Genomic DNA, 19407 nt, shown 5'->3' with positions numbered 1-19407 from the left:
TGGGTGATCGGTCTGAAAGCTCTTCTCTTGGTCAGTGTGATAAGGGAGAGGTCATTATATATGGAAAGTTCATCGCCTTTGAAGGAGATTGTGGATGTATTACGGATGGCTCTTAGGAGTGCTTCCTTAGCTTCATAATAGTGCATCCTAATTATAACATCTTTAGGGCGCTGGGCTGTGGGTCTCCTCTCACCTAGTGAACGGTGTGCTCTGTCCATCCTCCACATTTCGTCGGGGAGGTCAGGGACGATTGATTTGTATAATTCTAGGAGGTGCATGGAAAGTTTTTCAGGTGTCACAGACATGGACATACCTTTAATGCGGATATTTTGCCGCCTCTCTCTGTTCTCAAAGTCCTCCTGTGTAGATCTTATTGCTTTGAGGTCAGATTGGATTAAGCGTTGCTCATCCTCCATGTCCTGCTGTTTAAGGGACATAGCATCCATTTTAACCTCCAGGGAGGTGGTGCGATCTGCTAGTGTAATTATGTCCCCCTTAAGGTCCTTCACCGCTGCAAGGATTACCTGTTGGAGCGATTCCTGTAGGGCTCTATAATGTCTCTCTAAAGCCATCTCCAGTGTTGCTGAGGTGAGTGGGGTAAGGTCTGGAGAGGCAGAGCTTTCCTCAGTGAGGTGCGCAGCTTGTTGCGGAGGAGAGGAGGACTGTGCAGCGGCGGATTCCGGAGCGTGGCCAGCGCCATCTTGGGAAGGCGGAGGGCGGAGAAAACGGTCCATGGAGCCGGTTTGCGGGGGAGCTTTAGGGTTGTTTTTTGCGGACATCTGTGCCTGTGTGTGTCCTGGAGCTGGACCCGTGTTGGCCGCGTTACTGGAGCGGAGCGGCGGCTACGTGCGGCCTGTAGTAGCAGAGGCGTGGGCTGGAGCTCGGAGCCTAAGCGGCCATCTTGAAATCGCCGCGCATGCGCCTCTGATAGGTGAGTTTTCTGGAATATCAGCCCCACTAGTTCGCTCTCACCTCCAGTTGTCAAACAGTTTATTGATGATCAGTTGCTGTTAATGACCTAGCCCTCCCTGCATTTGTTCTTCTGTCTGTTCATGGCAGGTGCAGTCTCTGTGCTCCAGTTTAACCCCTTCCTACCTCATTTAAGATGTGCCCCTGCACTTGACTGAAAAGGACATCTGAGGTGACATGTGACATGATTAGATAGTCATGTGTATGTAAAGTACCAAGCACACAAATAACTATGCCATGTTCCTTTTTTTCCTTTCTCTGCCTAAAAGATTTAAAAATCAGGTATGTAAGTGACAGTTTCTGTCTGGGTCGGGACCGGGTCAGAATATAGCATAACCCTCACTGATAAGTAATTGCAGCCATAAAACACTTTCCTGGCAGAAAATGGCTTCTGAGAGCAGGGAAGAGATAAAAATGGTCAATAGTTCATAGATTTTATCTCTGGCAAACTCTAATGAATGTGTCTTTGGGAAGAGGCCATAAAACAGTAAAAAAATTAAAATTAAATTTAGATATAAAATAAAATGGTGGGCTAACTAAAAAAGTAATTTTTCGAAGAAGGAGGATAGATACAATTGTTTATCTCATTAGTTTATTTTCACCTCGGACGTCCTTTAAGGTCTCCTTCACAGTAGGAGGCGAGGCATTTCGTCATGAATGAACAGCGCTAGCACTAATAAAGCCAACAGGAAATCGCTTGCGTCATGCGATAAAGTGTTCCCGGGCATGCTACATCACAAAGCTGTCAGGCTCCTTACACGCTATTGTAAGTTGCAGTGCGAATACTCTTCAATCGCACCGCACTGTTACAGAAAAGTGCCGCATGTTGCGGTGCGACACAAAAGTGTTGCACCGCATATTGTCAGCATGGTGCAACCGTACAGTGAGGCACACAGAACAATTAAAGTATGCTTCACTTCCGATGTAAATCCTGTAGTACAAGTGTACCCCTTGCGTTATCCGGATGGAACTCGCTGCCCCACATCGCGATCAGTGTGATAGCCCCATTACAGGACTATCATTGCTTCTGCAACGCAACGCAAAGATTTTGTGTAACGCCACCCAATGGCCAAAGTGCAAAAGGACCCTCAAATGCAACCTTTCCTAAGTGACAACTACATTAAAAAAAAATGTCATTTTAAGGTGCATTTAACTCTGCAACAAATACACCTCTTGTATGTGTGAGCAAACCAGTATTTTAAACTTTACAGTTGGTTATGGTGATCATTGGAAGTGTAGTGCTCTAGAAAATGCTTTTTATCTATTTGTTGACACAGTCTTGACTATTAACCACTTCAGGACGAGAGCAATTTTCACATACCAGCGCTGTTCTCATTTATTTGCCAATAACTTTATTATTACTTATCACAGCTAAATGATCTATGTATTGTTTTTTTCAGGCGCCTGAGTCCAGGGAACCTCTTGACACTGGGACATTACACGACCTGATGAAGCGGTTTACACCGCAAAACGCGTTGCCATTTTAAGTGCCCCAATAAAGTATTTTTCCTTTGAATTCATGAATTACTACTTACTAAGGTAGGATCCCTTCTTACTCGTATGTACATGTATAACCATATAACAACTATACGTATATATGTTGATTTCTTAAATTAAGTCACAAGTACCCACCTGGGCGCCTCCTACCTCCTTTTTATGCTGATTCTCCCCTGGGACGAGGGGAAACCACCTTGGCAGGTGTATTTTTCAAAGGAGCTGCGACCACCTGAGATACATCACAAGGCCGAGTGGGGACGGTACTTCCCTACACGCTACATGAAGTGGTTGCCTTACATGCAACCCGGCTTTGTGAGTAAATTTGACTACTTGATACCTTTCTGTTCCAATACGCTTGAGATAATACACCAGCTTGGGCTCACGGTGTCTTCCCGTTCCCCCTTTTCTCTACCCCTCCAGTACAAGTCTAAAATCTATTCTACTACTTATCATGATTAAAATGTTACCCCATATGTCTTGTAGTGATGCTCGGATACCCCTTTTTATTATTCGAGTTTGGTCGAATTCGAATAGTAAATTATTCGAATTCAGTCGAATATTCGAGTCGAATATTTTTTACTATTCGATTCGACCTCGGACTTCGAGCTCACTATTCGAGTCGGTATTCGAGCTCATTATTCGAGCTGACTATTCGAATTGGCCTTAAATAGCTTCCAACACTTGTTTTGAGGGTGAATGATGCAAGAAACATCTTTTTTTCCATGTAACAACAGCAAGTGATTATGTGGGGATGTTCCTTTAAAAAAAAAAGGTGGAAAGAGAAGTTGTGTCCAGAATTTTGTTCAGTACTGTATATACTTCTTCTTCTTCTTCTTCTTCTTTTTTATCTTCTATATCTTCTTCTTCTTCTTCTATATCTTCTTCTTCTATATCTTCTTCTTCTATATCTTCTTCTATATCTTCTTCTTCTTCTTCTATATTGTCTTCTTCTTCTTCTTCATCTTCTTCTTCTTCATCTTCTTCTTCTTCATCTTCTTCTTCATCTTCTTCTTCATCTTCTTCTTCATCTTCTTCTTCATCTTCTTCTTCTTCATCTTCATCTTCTTTTTCTTCTTCTTCATCTTCTTCATCTTCTTCATCTTCTTCTTCTTCATCTTCTTCATCTTCTTCATCTTCTTCTTCATCTTCTTCATCTTCTTCTTCTACATCTTCTTCATCTTCTTCATCTTCTTCTTCTTCATCTTCTTCATCTTCTTCATCTTCTTCTTCATCTTCTTCATCTTCTTCTTCATCTTCCTCATCTTCTTCTTCTTCATCTTCTTCTCCTTCTTCTTCTTCTTCTTCTTCTCCTTCTTTTTCTATATCGTCTTCTTCTTCTTCACTTATTTCTCTTTTATATTTTTTTTTTTAAGAAATGCAGCTATTTTTGAGCGTAATAAATAGCTGGTGGCGCACGCATGTTGGAAGCGCCATTGTATGTGCTACCTGGCAGTGGAAACACACAGACAGCAGGAGGTAAATTCAGCAGCAGCAGCAGGAGGAGGCGGATGATTGTGTGGCAGCAGACAGTCAATGAGGCAGGCAGCGAGACATAATAGGCTGTGTGGTACCTAGCGGTGGTACCAGGCCGTAAATACACAGCATGAGGTTCCAGACAGCGGTCGTGAAGCCCACATCATGTCCAATACACAACTGGGACAACACAGTTTTCAACCCGGACACCTCTAAAAATAATATCACACAGTATTAATAAAAAGTATATATAATTTTTTTGTTTTTTTAAAGAAATGCAGCTATTTTTGAGCGTAACAAATAGCTGGTGGCGCACGCATGTTGGAAGCGCCATTGTATGTGCTCCCTGGCAGTGGAAACACACAGACAGCAGGAGGTAAATTCAGCAGCAGGAGGAGGAGGATGAGTGTGTGGCAGCAGGCAGTCAATGAGGCAGGCAGCGTGACATAATAGCCCTGGTACCTAGCAGTGATACCAGGGCGTAAATAAACACAACAGGAGGTCCCAGACAGCGGTCGTGCAGCCCACATTGTGTCCAATACACAACTGGGACAACACAGTTTTCAACCCGGGCACCTCAGAAAAATTAAACCTTTTTTTTAATGTTTTTTTGGTTTTGTTTGTAAAACAAATTACACAGATATATAGCTATTGTTTGACGTAATAGCTGGTGGCATAGTGGCAGCAGAAGGTAAATCTGTGTACCCTGGCGTTGGGAAACACAGACAGACAGCAGCAGCAGCAGGAGGAATGGAGGAGTAATTATGTGAGCAGCTATTGTTTGACGTAATAGCTGGTGGCAGAGTGGCAGCAGAAGGTAAATCTGTGTACCCTGGCGTTGGGAAACACAGACAGACAGCAGCAGCAGCAGGAGGAATGGAGGAGTAATTATGTGAGCAGCTATTGTTTGACGTAATAGCTGGTGGCAGAGTGGCAGCAGAAGGTAATTCTGTGTACCCTGGCAGTGGGAAACACAGACAGACAGCAGCAGCAGCAGGCGGAATAGAGGAGTATTGTGAGTGTGGCAGCAGGCAGGCAGCGTGACATAATAGCCCTGGTACCTAGCAGTGATACCAGGGCGTAAATAAACACAACAGGAGGTCCCAGACAGCGGTCGTGCAGCCCACATTGTGTCCAATACACAACTGGGACAACACAGTTTTCAACCCGGGCACCTCAGAAAAATTAAACCTTTTTTTTTTAATGTTTTTTTGGTTTTGTTTGTAAAACAAATTACACAGATATATAGCTATTGTTTGACGTAATAGCTGGTGGCAGAGTGGCAGCAGAAGGTAAATCTGTGTACCCTGACAGTGGGAAACACAGACAGACAGCAGAAGGGCAGTACACAGCAGCCCACTGTAGGTGTAAAATGTGTGGCTGCAGGCGACGTAATAGTCAAAGTGAACCAGGCTGGCTTAGTGAGCAGGAGCCAGGAGGTGGTAAAGGGTGGTAAGGCACATTAACGATGGTTCTTCAGTTCATGTCCCCCTCTCGCCGACAACAGGGGCCAGGAACTCGCCTTCCACCCACGCCTGGTTCATCTTGAGAAACGTCAGTCTGTCCATAGACTTGTGAGACAGACGTGAGCGTTTCTCGGTGACCACGTCACCAGCTGCACTGAAGCAGCGCTCGGACAGCACGCTGGAAGGGGGACAGGACAGCACTTCCAGGGCGTACTGCGCCAGCTCGCTCCAGATCTCCAGGCGCTTGACCCAATACTCCATGGGATCAACAGGGGCATCGCTGTCAAGCCCGCTGTAGGACCCCATGTAGTCAGCCACCATTCGGGTCAGGCGCTGGCTGTGACCGGAGGAGGATGCTGCTGCATGCACCTCCTCTCTAGTCACTGCTGCCGGAGCCTCTACAGTCCTGTAGAGCTCGTTGCTGAGAGACAGCAGGTCTGTGGGGCGCTTGCTGCTGGATGCAGGCACCTGCTGCTGCCTCTGTGCTGGCTGGACAGTGGGGGTGGAAGGCTGGGGGAAGGCTTCCTCCAAGCGCTCAACAAGGGCCTGCTGCAAGCTCCTTATTTGTTGCGCTGGGTCACCTCCTGCAGGTGGCAGGAACTGGCTCAACTTCCCCTTGAGGCGTGGGTCCAACATCATGCTGATCCAGATCTCCTCCCTCTGCTTCATCTGGATCACTCTGGGGTCCCTGCACAGGCACGCCAGCATGTGCGCTGCCATTGGGAAGAGGCGGGCCACGTGTGCTGGCACATCCATGGCAGTGCTGCTGTCCTCATCCTCCTCCTCTGCCGCCTCATCCTCTCTCCACCCCCGCACCAACTCAGCTGCGCTGTGCTGATCCCCCTCATCAGCAGCAAGGTCAGGGACCTCCACCAAGTCCTCCTCCCCCTCAGAGGTGGACTGTGCAGCTGCTTGCCGCTCCTGCTGGTCCAAGGCTGCCACTCCCTGTTCCAGCAAAGCATCGAGGGCCCTGTTCAGCAGACAAACCAGGGGCACCCACTCGCAGACCATAGCATGGTCCCTGCTCACCATGTTAGTGGCCTGCAGAAAGGGAGCCAGCACTAAGCACACCTGCTGCATGTGCCTCCAGTCATCATCGGGGACGATGGACGGGATGTTGCTGGTCTTGTCCCTTCTCTGAGCGGCGGAAACAGTGGCCAGGGCAAGGTACTGGTTGACAGCGTGCTTCTGTTCAACCAGACGCTCCAACATCGCCAGGGTGGAGTTCCAGCGAGTCGGAACGTCAAGGATCAGCCGATGGCGTGGCAGCTCCAGCTCCTTTTGCACGTCTTCCAGGCTCGCACAGGCTGCAGCCGAGCGCCGGAAGTGACGCACAACGTTCCTTGCCGTTTCCAGCAGTTCGCCCATCCCCTGGTAGGTGCGCAAGAACTTCTGCACCACCAGGTTCAGCACGTGGGCAAGACAGGGGATGTGGGTCAGGTTTCCCCTGTCTATTGCGGCAACCAGATTGGCCCCATTGTCTCTCCGACTCTGAGGCCTCTGGGGGTCAGCCAAATCCTCTCCTGCTCCTGGAGTTTGGCCAACACATGGGTTGCCGTCAGCTTGGTCTTCCCAAGGCTGACCAAGTGCAGCAGCGCTTGGCAGTGGCGGGCCTTCACGCTGCTGCTGAGGCGGGGGGTTTGGCCAGGTGTGCCGGAGGATGGCAGAGGATCGGAGGAACCTGCTGCAGTTCCCCTGACCCTGCGGGGTGGCACCACCCACTGTGTTGCTGCTGCTGCTGTGCCCGCTGCTGCTCTCCCATCCTCACCCCCTTCCACCAAGCTGACCCAGTGGACAGTGAAGGACAGGTAGCGGCCTGTCCCGAAGCGGCTGCTCCAGGAGTCCATGGTGACGTGGACCCTTTCACCAACCGCGTGCTCCAGCCCTCGCTCCACATTGGCCATCACAAAGCGGTGCAGTGCAGGAATGGCCTTGCGGGCGAAGAAGTGTCTGCTGGGGAGCTGCCAGTCTGGGGCTGCACAAGCAAGCAGCGCACGCATGTCGCTCCCCTCCTGCACGAGCGTGTACGGCAGGAGTTGGGAGCACATGGCCCGTGCCAGCAAGCCGTTCAGCTGCCGCACGCGACGGCTGCTGGGAGGCAGAGCCCTAACCACCCCCTGGAAGGACTCGCTCAAAAGGCTCTGGCGTGGCCTTTTGCTGGCACGGGAATCAGCGGACACAGCAGAGGAGGCCACTGAGGACTGGCTGCCAGAACAGGCCTCAGTGTCGGCGGCAGGAGTTGCAGAGGGGGGAGGAGCAGTGCGTTTCCGCACTCCTGCTGGTGCTGCTGGAGGAGCAGGAGGGCGGGTGGCTGCTGTTGCTGCTGCTGCTGCTGCTGAAGGCTGTGCAGTGATGGGTGTGGTGCCACTGCCAGCACCAGATGCCTTCAGCCTCTGGAACTCTTCATGCTGGTGGAAATGTTTCGCAGCAAGGTGGTTGATGAGCGAGCTGGTGCTGAACTTTAAGGGGTCTGCACCTCTGCTCAACTTCCGCTGACAGTGGTTGCAAGTGGCGTACTTGCTGTACACTGTGGGCATGGTGAAAAATCGCCAGATTGGTGACAAAAACAACCCCCTACGGCATGGAACCGCTGCTGCCTGTCTCCCTGTGGTGGTTGGGGGGGGGGGCTTGGGTGCGGCTGGTGGTGGTACTGGCAGATGCTGCTGCTGCTGCTGAGCCTGAGACACCAGCAGGCTGTGGGACCTGCCTACTGCTGCCAATGCTTGCAATAATGCGCCTCCTTGCAAGGCCCACAAGCGCATCCTCCTCCTCCTCCTCAGAGCTGCTGATGACGACATCCCCTGGAGCTGGTGGCACCCAGTCTCTGTCTGTCACCGTGTCATCATCATCCTCCCCCTCCTGAAACATGTCCTGCTGGGATGATGACCCCCCAAACTCCTCTCCTGATGCATGGATGGGCTGCTTGACTGTCGCCACAGTCTTGCTGTCCAATCCCACATCCCCCAAAGTGCCCATCAGCATCTCCTCCTCAAGATCGCCAACAACAGCAGACAATTTACTCATGATGCCTGGGGTCAAAAGACTGCTGAATGACAGGTCGGCGAGTGACGGTGAACTGGCCTCCTCCCCAGGCCCTGCTGGGCGGCTGCTGCGAACAGGGGTGGTGGTGGTGGTGGTGGTGAGGGTGGAGGCCTCGGATGCAGAGCTGATGGCGGGCTGCTCATCCTCCGTCATCAGTTGCACCACAGTGTCTGCATCCTTTTCCTCAATGGGACGTTTCCGACCCGGCTGGAGGAAAATCGGAGCAGGTGCTACACGCTGCTGCTGCTGTGTCTCTGCAGCGTGAGTTGCAGATGCTCCTGCTGGGCGGCGCCCAAGGCGTCCACGGCCAGTGGCTATAGGAGGAATGTTAGCCACTGACGCTGCTGCTGCGGAACTGTGCATGGTGGCGCGGCCGCGCCCGCAGCTTGCCACAATGCTGCTCCCTCTCCTCCTGATTCCCTTGCTGCCCTTCCCCTTGCCCAAACCGCGCTGGCTGCCACTTCCAGACATCTTCGATGTTTTGGGCGTAAACACAAAAGTTTTTTAAAAGGGCGGGTGAAAAGTGGGGTACTTTAATGGAGTGGGGTGGTGGGCTAGGTGACTGAGTGAGTGTCCCTAGTACAGTAAGTAAGTAGTAACAGTCAGGAAGTACAACTAGAAGTTACAATAATAAGTAGTAATCACAAGGAAATAGAGTGTGTGTACACTACAGACAGTGAGTGCACGCACGCGCAAACACGCGCAGGAGCTAGCCTATGAACAGTGACTGAGTGAGTGTCCCTAGTACAGTAAGTAAGTAGTAACAGTCAGGAAGTACAACTAGAAGTTACAATAATAAGTAGTAATCACAAGGAAATAGAGTGTGTGTACACTGCAGACAGTGAGTGCACGCACGCGCAAACACGCGCAGGAGCTAGCCTATGAACAGTGACTGAGTGAGTGTCCCTAGTACAGTAAGTAAGTAGTAACAGTCAGGAAGTACAACTAGAAGTTACAATAATAAGTAGTAATCACAAGGAAATAGAGTGTGTGTACACTACAGACAGTGAGTGCACGCACGCGCAAACACGCGCAGGAGCTAGCCTATGAACAGAGACTGAGTGAGTGTCCCTAGTACAGTAAGTAAGTAGTAACAGTCAGGAAGTACAACTAGAAGTTACAATAATAAGTAGTAATCACAAGGAAATAGAGTGTGTGTACACTGCAGACAGTGAGTGCACGCACGCGCAAACACGCGCAGGAGCTAGCCTATGAACAGTGACTGAGTGAGTGTCCCTAGTACAGTAAGTAAGTAGTAACAGTCAGGAAGTACAACTAGCAGTTACAATAATCAGTAGTAATCACAAGGAAATAGAGTGTGTGTACACTACAGACAGTGAGTGCACGCACGCGCAAACACGCGCAGGAGCTAGCCTATGAACAGTGACTGAGTGAGTGTCCCTAGTACAGTAAGTAAGTAGTAACAGTCAGGAAGTACAACTAGCAGTTACAATAATCAGTAGTAATTACAAGGAAATAGAGTGTGTGTACACTACAGACAGTGAGTGCACGCACGCGCAAACACGCGCAGGAGCTAGCCTATGAACAGAGACTGAGTGAGTGTCCCTAGTACAGTAAGTAAGTAGTAACAGTCAGGAAGTACAACTAGAAGTTACAATAATAAGTAGTAATCACAAGGAAATAGAGTGTGTGTACACTACAGACAGTGAGTGCACGCACGCGCAAACACGCGCAGGAGCTAGCCTATGAACAGTGACTGAGTGAGTGTCCCTAGTACAGTAAGTAAGTAGTAACAGTCAGGAAGTACAACTAGAAGTTACAATAATCAGTAGTAATCACAAGGAAATAGAGTGTGTGTACACTACAGACAGTGAGTGCACGCACGCGCAAACACGCGCAGGAGCTAGCCTATGAACAGTGACTGAGTGAGTGTCCCTAGTACAGTAAGTAAGTAGTAACAGTCAGGAAGTACAACTAGCAGTTACAATAATAAGTAGTAATCAGAAGGAAATAGAGTGTGTGTACACAGACAGTGAGTGCACGCACACGCAGGAGCTAGCCTATGAACAGTGACAGTGAGTGTCCTAGTACAGTTACAGTATATAACTACAATACAAAATACAATCAATCAGTAGTAAAGGACAGCAGAAATACTGGTATAGATGAGAAATAAACAGAGGACAGGAGAGAACAGCTGCCCACACAGGCAGGCCCTGAGGCCTAAAGCTGTAAGCCTGCAGCAGCTGTCTCTCTCTATGTAACACAAAAGCTACTAACTAAAATACAATGTCTATCTAACTAACAACAATATAGGTGTATATAGGAGGTGTATGTGAGCAAAAACGCTAGGTGATTGACCACAATAAAGCTCTTGCTAAGCCAAAGCACAAAGGAGCAGATCTCTCTCTGTACAAAGTCAGGCAAGGACGGAAAAACCGAACATGGCGGCCGCTATTTATAGGGTAGGGGCTGGCCAGGGTCCCCCTCAGTGATTGGCTGCCGTCAGAGGGCCTGGGAGCCCTCTGATTGGCTCTAAGGACATCAATCTGGGCTATGACGCTATTCGAGCTCGGTATTCGAGCTCGAATAGCGCTGTTTGCTCGAATAGCGCGAATAGTGAATGAGCTATTCGAGTTTACTCGAATAGCCCATTCGAATACCTGCAGCTATTCGGAGCTCGAATACCGAGCTCGAATAGCTGAAAAAGAGCTCGAATATTCGAGCTACTCGAATATTCGAGCTCTGCTGAGCACCACTGATGTCTTGTGTCGTTTTCCTAATAATTTCCCAAGTTTGATTATAATTTTGAAAAATAATTTTTATCTTAGGTTGAGTTTGTCCATACCTATTTCTTATGTGATGTGGGTCCAAGCTTTAAAACACACTAAAATGTATTGGCCCGGTTAAAAAGATACCACATGTGCCTCATTTAATAACAAACTGGTGGTGCACTCTCCACAACTACACTGGAGGTGTACACACGTCCAGTTAGGCTGAAGTGGTTAATAACCAGTATTAATGGGTGTAACAACAGCTCCTGCAACCCCTGCGATTGCAGGGGGGCCCAGGGGATTTGTGGCCCCCTCCTCCTTCCATCTGCATGCAAAGTAGCACAGGGAGTGTTATATTTACCTGCTTCAAGTGCCGCGGATCTCTGTGCATCACAGCAGCTGCACTCTCTGATGCCCTTCGCCAAGCTGCTGATCACATGACTCGCATCAATCATGTGATTGGGAAGTGGTTAATGGCAGCAGAGAGAGTGTGCTGTGATGGACGGAGGAGACCTGCTGCATTGGAAGCAGGTAATATTACATGTGCTACTCTGCATGGTGGGAGGGGGTGGCAGTGATGTTTGTTTACCGCCTGCCTGGTCCCTGGGGGGAGGTGAGGCGGAGGACATGGACTTAGGGAGCCCCATGCAATCTTTTTTTGCAGAGCGGCCCCATACATGGTAGTCCCGCCCCTGCCAGTATTCTTACCATCATTGGTTCAGACAAGTAATTGAATATTGATGCGGTCAGCACGAATGTCTCTCCTCTGACGACAGAGTGCGGAAGAGCTAAGCTCATGAAGAATGGTTGGAAGGACATCACGGAGGCCGTACGGGCGACCCCCAGGCCCTCATCTCCCATACAGAACACCATTGCATTCCATCTTGTGATAGAATCCGGAACCGGAACTGTGATTTCAGCCTGGCCAGACGCCCTGATGAGAAAAGACAGACCACAAAAACCAATCTCAGTGTTTTTTATTGAAATTTTTCATTTTCAAACATACAGTCAAATTAATGACATATCACTTTACATATTAGCTTTATACATATTTAGAAATATATTAAACGAGTTAACAGAATGTATACATTTCACAGGTAAACTAAAACAGCTTATTTTTAATTTGAACATAAGTAAATTGCCATAAACAATAAACGAAGTTGTTACATTGAGTATTATTAACTATTAGGGAGCTGTACAACCAGGAAATGGTGGTAAAGACCAGCCTACAGAGATCCTGTAAGACGCATCCTCTACCTATTTATGCTTTTAAAGGTTGTAACAACTGCATAAGGTAAATGTTGTTTTTGATTGAGAATGTGGATATGTCACAGAGTAGTTCTAACTAGATCAGACCACAAAAACCAACAAAAACAAACAAACAAAACAAAAACATAAGGTTAATAAAATTAGTGATGAGCTGAAATTTTGTACATGTGTAATGTTGCATCCTAATTTGCAAAATCATAATTCATAACTTTTGGCAGACTCGTAATTAATTAATGTTGCATTGTAATTTCACATTAACTCGTAATTTTGGCCATCTTGTGGCCAAAAAGTAAAATGCACCCAAACATACATACATACATTGTGGAGTTATACATATTTTTTTTTATTAATTTTAACCCCTTACACTCATACCCTATAGTTACCAAAATAAAACAATTGCAGAAAAAAAAGACACCATTTAAAAAAAAGTCAAGTTACCTTATGGATTATTTTTATATGTATGTCATGAGGGTATATTACTATTGATTATGCAAATAAAGGCTTGTAATTAGATATATAGTATTACAAAAAATCCCTGAATGGAGAAAGTTCACCTGTGTTACCAGATAAAATATTATCACCATACATTGTACTAGGGGCAAATAAAATGTGTGAATTTTATCCACAGCAGCAAGTTTTATTTTAAAACTATAATTGCCGAAAACTGAGAAATAATGCATTTTGTCATCTTATTATTCCCTTAAAATGCATATAAAATAAAATAATTCTTAGCTAAAAGTACCACCCAAAGAAAGCCTAATTTGTGGCAAACCCCCCCCCCCTCCCCCCAATATATAAATAATTTCTGTGTGATTAACAATTATTGGCGGATGAATGGGAGGAGCGTGATGTGAAAATTGCTCTGGTTTTTAACCTGCTGAGCGGTCTGGACGAGCTCAGCTCGTCCAGTACCGCCGGAGCCTGCCGCTCAGGCCCTGCTGGGCCGATTTGGCTCAAGTAAAAAGCAGCACACGCAGCCGGCACTTTGCCAGCCGCGTGTGCTGCCTGATCGCCGCCGCTCTGCGGCGATCCGCCGCGAGCAGCGGCGAAAGAGGGTCCCACCAGCCGCCTGAGCCCAGCGTAGCCGGAACAAAAAGTTCCGGCCAGCGCTAAGGGCTGGATCGGAGGCGGCTGACGTCAGGACGTCGGCTGACGTCCATGACGTCACTCCGCTCGTCGCTATGGCGACGATGTAAGCAAAACAAGGAAGGCCGCTCATTGCGGCCTTCCTTGTTTATTCTGGGCGCCGGAGGCGATCGGAAGAACGCCTCCGGAGCGCCCTCTAGTGGGCTTTCATGCAGCCAACTTTCAGTTGGCTGCATGAAATAGTTTTTTTTTTATTAAAAAAAACCCCTCCCGCAGCCTCCCTGGCAATCTTATCAGAACGCCAGGCAGGTTAAGGGGAAAAACCTGTGGTTGGGAAGTGTGTGTGTGTGTGGTCTGTATGACTGATACTGTGGTGAAACCCCTCCCACAGTGTGATGTCAGGACCATGGTCCTGCCAGTTTCCTGTCTGTGAACCTTGTTGCATTGTGGGAAAATTACAGCTGCTCCCAACTGACAAGCAAGCAATATCTCACTCTGTGCATATGTATATCTATAAAAAAAACACCACTTTAGCCTATCCCATTATTAAGGGCTGTGGTTATAAATAATGACAGTTGGTGCTGTCTGTTTTATTCATGTCTGCCAGTAGTAAAGATGATGACCTGAAGGCTGAACTGCAGGCTCAACAACATGAACAATTCACATGGTGAATATCAATCATTTCTTGATCTCTCTGCTATTTTTTTACTTCTCAGTTTGCCATGCTTGGATTTATTTTTTTCACCTTTTCGTTAAAGTTCCTCTTTATCAATTCATGCTGCTCAGCTTTAGCCAAACTGTGTGTCTTTACTTTTGATGTTTGCGTCAAAATAAACATGGACTCACCCTACAGGGACCATCTCCCAAAGAAGGGTCTCTGGAAACCGGTCCCGAATCCTCCTATTCATTTCAGAAACGGGGATCGATTCCTCCTCAATCTGCAGGTCCTCATAATGATCGTCGCTGTAGTCCATAGCATAATATGGCACAGCAAACGGCTCTGGAAATAAAAGAGCTTTTTTAGTTATTACAGAATTGAGCATTTAAAGAGGCCCCGTAGTGACAAATAGTAGAATGCAGTAAATCATGCAGGATACCCACTTTTATGGTAATTAGCCTAGTTTCATCTGTATACCGGTATATGTAGCCCTGCCCTCCCAGTTATGTTTAGCCTATGCGGAAGTCTCCTCCCAGAGCATTCTGGGAGATGAGGTATTATGTTCTCTGGCTGTGGAACGCTCTGTAAAAAAAACAACATTCCACAGAGATTACCGGGAGGGAGGAGGCGCCCCAAGATGTGATGTGTGGAAGGGATAATGTCATCTGGATAAAATATACATAAATAGGCTTACTTCTAAAAGAGGGGGGTAGACCCAGGGAGTACATCCTGGGTCGCGACTTGGCTTCCGCTTGGAGGAAGCTAGCAGAGGCGGGGAGAGGCGTGGGGGGGGGGGGTCTGTAATAGAGCCGGCAATGCGGAGGAGGCTGATTGACAAGCCTCAGGTAAACAGACGGCTAGCAACAAGCAGATTGTCGCTTGCATGGTGATATTTCCAGGAGGGACAGCAGAGCCATGGGGAGGGACTAGCAGTAGCGATAGAAGGACTATTAAATCTGTTAAGATTTAAATATTCCACCTCAGGTTCTCTTTAAAGTCCTGATCCCTTTCAAGGGACATGCGTTGTACGTGTGTATGAGGGGTGATTAGCTAAAGTCAGCCTTTCCACTGACTGCGTTTCTCCGGCACTTCGCCAGTCACAAGGGCACAGTGAATATCACTGAAATCGTGCTGCCCCTTTTCTACGGTTGCTATTTACATGCTCTATATTTCCTCCCATCTGATAGGCAGCCCCCTCTTCCATGTGTATCACCCATGTACAGCAGCCCCTCCCATCCCATATGCCGCCCCCTCTTCCATGTGAATCATCCATGTACAGCAGCCCCTCCCATCCCATATGCCGCCCCCTCTTCCATGTGAATCATCCATGTACAGCAGCCCCTCCCATCCCATATGCCGCCCCCTCTTCCATGTGAATCATCCATGTACAGCAGCCCCTCCCATCCCATATGCCGCCCCCTCTTCCATGTGAATCATCCATGTACAGCAGCCCCTCCTATCCCATAGGCCGCCCCCTCTTCCATGTGAATCATCCATGTACAGCAGCCCCTCCCATCCCATATGCCGCCCCCTCTTCCATGTGAATCATCCATGTACAGCAGCCCCTCCCATCCCATATGCCGCCCCCTCTTCCATGTGAATCTTCCATGTACAGCAGCCCCTCCCATTCCATGTGCCGCGCCCTCTTCCATGTGTATCATCCATGTAAAAACGGAAGGTCCGCACCAGTCCAGGGTTCCAAGCTTTATTAGGACATATCCATTAAAAGAAGCATGGGTACAAGCATCAGTTAGCTGACATGTTTCGAGCCATTCAGGCTCTTAATCATAGCTCATCCATGTACTGCAGTCCCTCCCATTCCATGTGCCGCCCCCTCTTCCATGTGAATCATCCATATACTGCAGCCCCTCCCATTCCATGTGCAGCCCCCTCTTCTATGTGTATCCTCCATGTACAGCAGCCCCTCCCATTCCATGTGCAGCCCCCTCTCCCATGTGCATCATCCATGTACTGCAGCCCCTCCCATTCCATGTGCAGCCCCCTCTTTCATGTGTATCATCCATGCACAGCAGCCCCTCCCCTTCCATGTGCCGCCCCCTCTTCCATGTGAATCATCCATGTACTGCAGCTCTTCTCTTTCATGAACATATCCCTTAGACATCAGCTTTCCTTTTCATGTGTTGCTCCCCATTTGCAGCCTTTTTTTCATATGCAGCAACCCCTATTTCATATCCAGGTGTCCCCTTAGGCTGCAGCCGCCCAAGGCCAAGGCCTTGGTGACCTTTCCGGAAATCTGGCCCTGGTTAACGTGCATTTAAATCAACTCAGCATTGTTAGCATCTCGCTGCCTGTCCCTGGATATGACACAGGATGTCTCACCTTGATACAGTTCCCCAAAACCAGACAAAGCTGCCATTGGAGGACCTCTAAGACAGGGTGCAGGGTTCCTCACCCGGGTGTTTGTAACACACTTTACTCCAATTTGCTGAAAAATAAAGAAAATTAAAAAAGCAATATAACAAGTATTTCTGTTATAGTTAGAGATTGATAGTTAGAGATAGTCTATATATAGATAGAGAGAGATAGAGAGAGTTATACCCGGAGGAGTGTGAACACATCAGGCCCGGAGGACGCTGACTGGACTGGCCAGTCGTAGGATCTCTTTCCACGTTTCTGCCAGTCACCATGATTGGAGCTCCAGCAGATGGGATTGTCCTCTCGTACACGATAAGGGTAGCCACGCCGCCGTCTCTGTGCCAGGAAACCGTATACCTAGGGTGCAAAATAACACTAGACATTATATAAGCCAGGTCATGCCGATGGATGTTCATACTGGTACAAACTCTCATCCGGAAAAGTAAGAATATTGTTACATAGTTATTTGGGTTGAAAAAAATTAAATAAAGTACAACCCCAGCCTGCTCCCTCACATATCCCTGTTGATCCAGAGGAAGGGGAAAAACCCTTACAAGGCATGGTCCAATTAGCCCCAAAAGGGAAAAACTTCCTTCACGACTCCAGATGGCAATCAGATAAAATCCCTGGATCACCATCACTGGGCATTACCTAGTAATTGTAGCCATGGATGTCTTTCAATGCAAGGAAAGCATCTAATCCCCCTTTAAATGCAGATATAGAATTTGCCATAACTACTTCCTGTGGCAATGCATTCCACATTTTAATCACTCTTATTGTAAAGAACCCTTTCATAAAGAGAACCAGAGACCACGAGAAAAATATGTTATACATACCTGGGGCTTCCTCCAGCCCCATAAGCCTAGATCGCTCCCGCTGCCAATACCGGGTCCCGTCATTTCGGCCAGTCAACGCAAGCGCAGTGCGCTCCCTCCGTACTGCGCAGGCGCATGCGTACAGAGCCGGAGGGAGCTCCTGGGCATGCGGAAGACTGGTTGCATCCAGCAGAAGTGACGGGACCCGGTACCGGCGATAGAGGCAGTGGAGGAGCGATCCAGACTTATGGGGCTGGAGGAAGCCCCAGGTATGTAAAACATCTTTTTTTCATTTTTTAGAGAACATTCGTCTCTGGTTCCCTCTAAATAATTGGCTAAAACCTTTTTCCTCCATGCGCAGATCATGTCCTCTTGTCCTTTGAGAAGGCCTAGGGACAAAAAGCTCATCCGCCAAGCTATTATATTGCCCTGTGATTTTTTTTATACATGTTAATCGGATCCCCTCTTTTCTCTAGACTAAATAAACCCAGTTTATCTAACCTTTCTTGGTAAGTGAGACCTTCCATCCCACGTGTCAATTTTGTTGCTCGTCTCTGCACCTGCTCTAAAACTGCAATATCTTTTTTGTAATGTGGTACCCAGAACTGAATTCCATATTCCAGATGTGGCCTTACTAGAGAGTTAAACAGGGGCAATATTATACTAGCATCACAAGTCTTTATTTCCCTTTTAATGCATCCTAAAATTTAATTTGCTTTTGCTGCAGCGGTGTGGCATTGAATACGATTATTTAACTTGTTGTTGATTAGTACATTTTTGGCATAACAGAAATATATTGAGACCTCTGCCACTCTGTACCAGAAATAACCCGCATGGCCAGGCAGCGCAGGGCTCCTACACTGCTGGGCCCCACCAGACCTGCATGGCCAGGCAGCGCGGGGCTCCTACACTGCTGGGCCCCACCAGACCTGCATGGCCAGGCAGCGTGGGGCTCCTACACTGCTGGGCCCAACCAGAGCTGCATGGCCAGGCAGCGCGGGGCTCCTACACTGCTGGGCCCAACCAGAGCTGCATGGCCAGGCTGCACAGGGCTCCTACACTGCTGGGCCCAACCAGAGCTGCATGGCCAGGCTGCACAGGGCTCCTACACTGCTGGGCCCAACCAGAGCTGCATGGCCAGGCTGCACAGGGCTCCTACACTGCTGGGCCCCACCATAGCTGCATGGCTAGGCTGCACAGGGCTCTTACACTGCTGGGCCCCACCATAGCTGCATGGCTAGGCTGCACAGGGCTCCTACACTGCTGGGCCCAACCAGAGCTGTATGGCCAGGCTGCATGGGGTTCCTACACTGCTGGGCCCCACCAGACCTGCATGGCCAGGCAGCGCGGGGCTCCTACACTGCTGGGCCCAACCAGAGCTGCATGGCCAGGCTGCACAGGGTTCCTACACTGCTGGGCCCAACCAGAGCTGCATGGCCAGGCTGCACAGGGCTCCTACACTGCTGGGCCCCACCAGACCTGCATGGCCAGGCAGCGCGGGGCTCCTACACTGCTGGGCCCAACCAGAGCTGCATAGCCAGGCTGCACAGGGTTCCTACACTGCTGGGCCCCACCAGAGCTGCATGGCCAGGCTCCACAGGGCTCCTACACTGCTGGGCCCAACCACAGCTGCATGGCCAGGCTGCACAGGGCTCCTACACTGCTGGGCCCCACCAGAGCTGCATGGCCAGGCTGCATGGGGTTCCTACACTGCTGGGCCCCACCAGAGCTGCATGGCCAGGCTGCACGGGGGATCTACACTGCTGGGCCCCACCATAGCTGCATGAACAGGCTGCATGGGGCTCCTACACTGCTGGGCCCCCCCCAGAGCTGCATGGCCAGGCTGCACAGGGCTCCTACACTGCTGGGCCCAACCAGAGCTGCATGGCCAGGCTGCACAGGGTTCCTACACTGCTGGGCCCCACCAGAGCTGCATGGCCAGGCTCCACAGGGCTCCTACACTGCTGGGCCCAACCACAGCTGCATGGCCAGGCTGCACAGGGCTCCTACACTGCTGGGCCCCA

General features: G+C 49.0%; 1 protein-coding gene across 1 annotated transcript in view; it reads right to left on the bottom strand.

Annotated features, from left to right (window-relative positions):
• Positions 1-19407, bottom strand: part of LOC137536628 (alpha-2-macroglobulin-like protein 1) — a 119773-nt gene that overhangs the window by 50676 nt on the left and 49690 nt on the right. Inside the window, exons 16-19 of the mRNA XM_068258879.1 lie at positions 16752-16925; positions 16533-16638; positions 14381-14534; positions 11888-12113 (exon numbers count right to left, since the gene is read on the bottom strand). Coding sequence (XP_068114980.1) covers positions 11888-12113; positions 14381-14534; positions 16533-16638; positions 16752-16925 — 660 coding nt within the window. The remainder of the gene's footprint in view (positions 1-11887; positions 12114-14380; positions 14535-16532; positions 16639-16751; positions 16926-19407) is intronic.

The sequence above is a fragment of the Hyperolius riggenbachi genome, chromosome 10 (assembly GCF_040937935.1).
Source record: "Hyperolius riggenbachi isolate aHypRig1 chromosome 10, aHypRig1.pri, whole genome shotgun sequence".
NCBI lineage: Eukaryota > Metazoa > Chordata > Amphibia > Anura > Hyperoliidae > Hyperolius > Hyperolius riggenbachi.
Note: the sequence above shows the minus strand (reverse complement) of the source record. Positions and strands in the feature narration are given on the sequence as shown.